The sequence below is a fragment of the Erythranthe guttata genome, chromosome 13 (assembly GCF_056151865.1).
Source record: "Erythranthe guttata isolate IM_541 chromosome 13, IM_541, whole genome shotgun sequence".
In the NCBI taxonomy this organism is placed as follows: domain Eukaryota; kingdom Viridiplantae; phylum Streptophyta; class Magnoliopsida; order Lamiales; family Phrymaceae; genus Erythranthe; species Erythranthe guttata.
In genome coordinates this window covers 6,306,792-6,309,861 of record NC_142545.1, presented here as the reverse complement: position 1 = coordinate 6,309,861, position 3,070 = coordinate 6,306,792, and the positions used below count along the sequence as shown (strand labels likewise).

At 33.5% G+C, this 3,070-nt stretch overlaps 1 protein-coding gene across 1 annotated transcript; it reads right to left on the bottom strand.

Annotated features, from left to right (window-relative positions):
* Positions 1-612: 612 nt before the first annotated feature.
* LOC105964377 (uncharacterized) lies at positions 613-2,713 on the bottom strand. Its single transcript, XM_088812344.1, has 4 exons — positions 2,041-2,713; positions 1,891-1,931; positions 860-1,519; positions 613-714 (listed from the first exon to the last, which is right to left on the bottom strand). Exons 1-4 carry the CDS (start codon positions 2,711-2,713, stop codon positions 613-615), a joined length of 1,476 nt encoding a protein of 491 aa, XP_088668470.1.
* Positions 2,714-3,070: the final 357 nt, after the last annotated feature.

Sequence of the window (3,070 nt, the reverse complement as noted above, 5' to 3'; positions counted from 1 at the left end):
GAAAAAATAGGGGCACATTCGTGTAATAAAATCACTTATGTAGTAGGTAAGGTACGATACACTATTACCATGGTATTGGGAATGCAATACCATTACCGTACCAATCATTTGCAGTACGGTACCAATACCGTACTGAATCAAATGGTAACCGCTACTTTGATATTTTTTCGGTAATCTTCGGTTGGTATACCGTAGTACTTGGCAATTGGTAATTTTTTTCCACCCCTACCTAATCCCTATGTGGTTCCGGTGTTTTCCACATATAGTAGTAATTTAAGCACACATTTGAGTCATTTTGCACATAAGATTGGCATAGTTTGTGAAATAAGAGAGCACGAAGTCAAAGTTCAAGTATAATTGCCAACGTTTTCTAGGTTGAGTTTGTCACACTTGTCTTGTATTTAATGTTGTATACATCTCTTATCCAAAAATATTGCAAGCAGATGGAGTTTTTAAGGAGCCCCAAAACCTAGTAGCTAACATACATAAAAAAAAAAAAAAAAAAAAAAAAAAAAAAAAAAATTTTAAAACATAAAAACAAGATTACGATGGATTAAAGCACAAACAAGATTATCGGGTGAAAAAATAGCAGCGATTGTACTGTGACTGCCATTAGTCTTCTTGCTTAGGTTGTTTCTTCAACATCTGATCGATAATCAGGCCATCGGTTAGAGCAGAAGTCGATATAAGCGATGCCTTCAATATACTTAAAGCCTACATCATAAAGAATTAGTACTCTCAATATATATGTGTCATATCGAAGATATATATATATATATATATATATATATATATATATATATATATATATATATATATATATATATACTAAAATGACATAATATTCATTTAAAATTACCTCTCTCAACCCAACCTTAAGCTCCATTTCATCGATGTCAGATAAAGGTATTTTGAGGCATTCGAGAATGGAAACGGTTGAGGACATACAAAAGGGTGTTACAGTCAAATCATCGTTTATCTTGTACATTCTTGGTCCCCTCACATATTTCCCCTGCCCTTTCACAAAATTGATAGACGAAAACTTTATAGTACCCCATTCATTAGTATAATTAGAAGAAAGACTTGTTTCCCTCAGAGGAAGAATTTGGTTGTCGGAAATGTATCCATGATGTAGCCGGGGATTCATTAGCATGTTTTTCGTACCTGCAGTCGATAGATACTTGTCTTCGATAAAATCCGCTACATTCTTGTACAAGTTGTCTATACTCGTAAGACAAGTGTTACTTCCCAAAAGACACTCAACTCCTCCGAGTGGAATGGCCAGAAAAGTAAATAGAAAATCTACAAAATCATTCTCAGCTTGAGCAAACAATAACTTATTGTTCGATTTTTGTAAAATCAGTTTTAAATTCATTTTCTCAAGCTTAGAAGTTGCTTCGTTTTCAACTTTATCGGGTAAAACTCCCGGTTCATATAAAATCAACCTCGGACTTTTGTTCAGTATGAGGTCAGTCAACGGAGTCCTGGACAACAGCGACCCTTTGAGCAAATCCATGGTCTAATGCAAACAAGGACAAATTAATCAGTTAAAAACTACCGCATATATTAATTAAAACTGAAATGCTAAATCCCATACTAATTTTACCAAATCACACACACATTTAAAAATATATCTCTCTCTAAAATCTCCTCTTCTACTTCCCCACCCTTCTTCTTTTACCCTAACTTTTTTTCGCAAAATCACACACTAAAATCGTCCCTAACATTCCAAGTTCGAATTTGAGAAAAATCTTCACGTGTTCAAACTAAAATACAAGTTGGAATATGAGGAAAAAAATTGAATTGATATGAATTTGAATAATTAAAAAGTCATAATGAAATTGAATAAATATTAAATAAACCTGAACTCATTTTTTTATGATTATTCACTTGAAAAATTAACGAATTTTGAGTGACTTGGATAAGATCATCTGAGTAGGGAGAGCTTTTTTTTTTTCTAAATTATTTGTGGGATTTAGTAAATTTAAGTGTGGGATTTAGCATGCCAGTCTTTAAAAAAAAAAATTGAACCAAGACTACAATCCGAGATGCTGACCTCATTGAATCCAAAAGTAACATTCCTTAGCTCCGCACCGTTAGTGTCTGTAACGTCGAGATCTCTCAGAGTTTGCACGTAACCCTTCATATTAGGAAGTATCCGAAGATCGTCGGAGATTATAAAAGGCACTGCATTGTTGGTAAAAACTCCACCAGCATCCTCATTAGCTTGAGACTCCTTTTGACCTAATTCTCTTTTCATTTTTACTCCACAACAACATGTAACAGTATCATAGTAAATACTTAAACACGGGAATCTGTGAGCCTGATATGCTTTACAAGCGTTGTTTTTGCAAACAAAGTATCCGATGGGCTGAGTTTCGCTAATATCAAGTTTTAGTTTAAGACATTCAGCTTCGAATGAGCTTTTCGGATTCCGAAGCACATCCTTACAACCCTCTGTCCAGAAATGGACATCATCGAGATTCGACAAGCCATTGTATAAGGTTGTTAAGCTTCCAATATTGAAAGGTGCCCCATGCAGTTCATCTTCATAGTGCTTCTTCAGAACTCTTACAATAGTACCCAATGGCAGTGTCAAGAAGCTAATCAAGACATCGATGAAATCGCTGTCAGCTTCTGCAAATAGAACTTTGTTTTTCTTTTTGTTTATCATAACTTTTAAAGAGAACTTTATTTCTTTAGCATCAGACATTTTTTTTTTTTTTTTGAATAAAACCCTATGAGCCTCATTCAATTTTATAAGGCCAAACAATAAGGCCAAGGGTCATAGACAATTACTAATTAATCAATATGTTATTTTCTTTAATTTTTAATCAAGAACTTTATAAACTCACGAAAGTTATGATAACGTATTTTCATTTTCATTTTAAAGGTTTTTTTGGATTTGAAATGCGACTATTGGGGACGCAACTTAATTAATGGGGGCATAAATGAATAATATATGATAGAGGTTAATTAAAATCCAATTTATTAGAGTCTCTCCATATGTTCTTGAAACTGTGAACAAATTATCTTTCCAGTTTGTTTCTTGAGATTTGATGCACCGTTA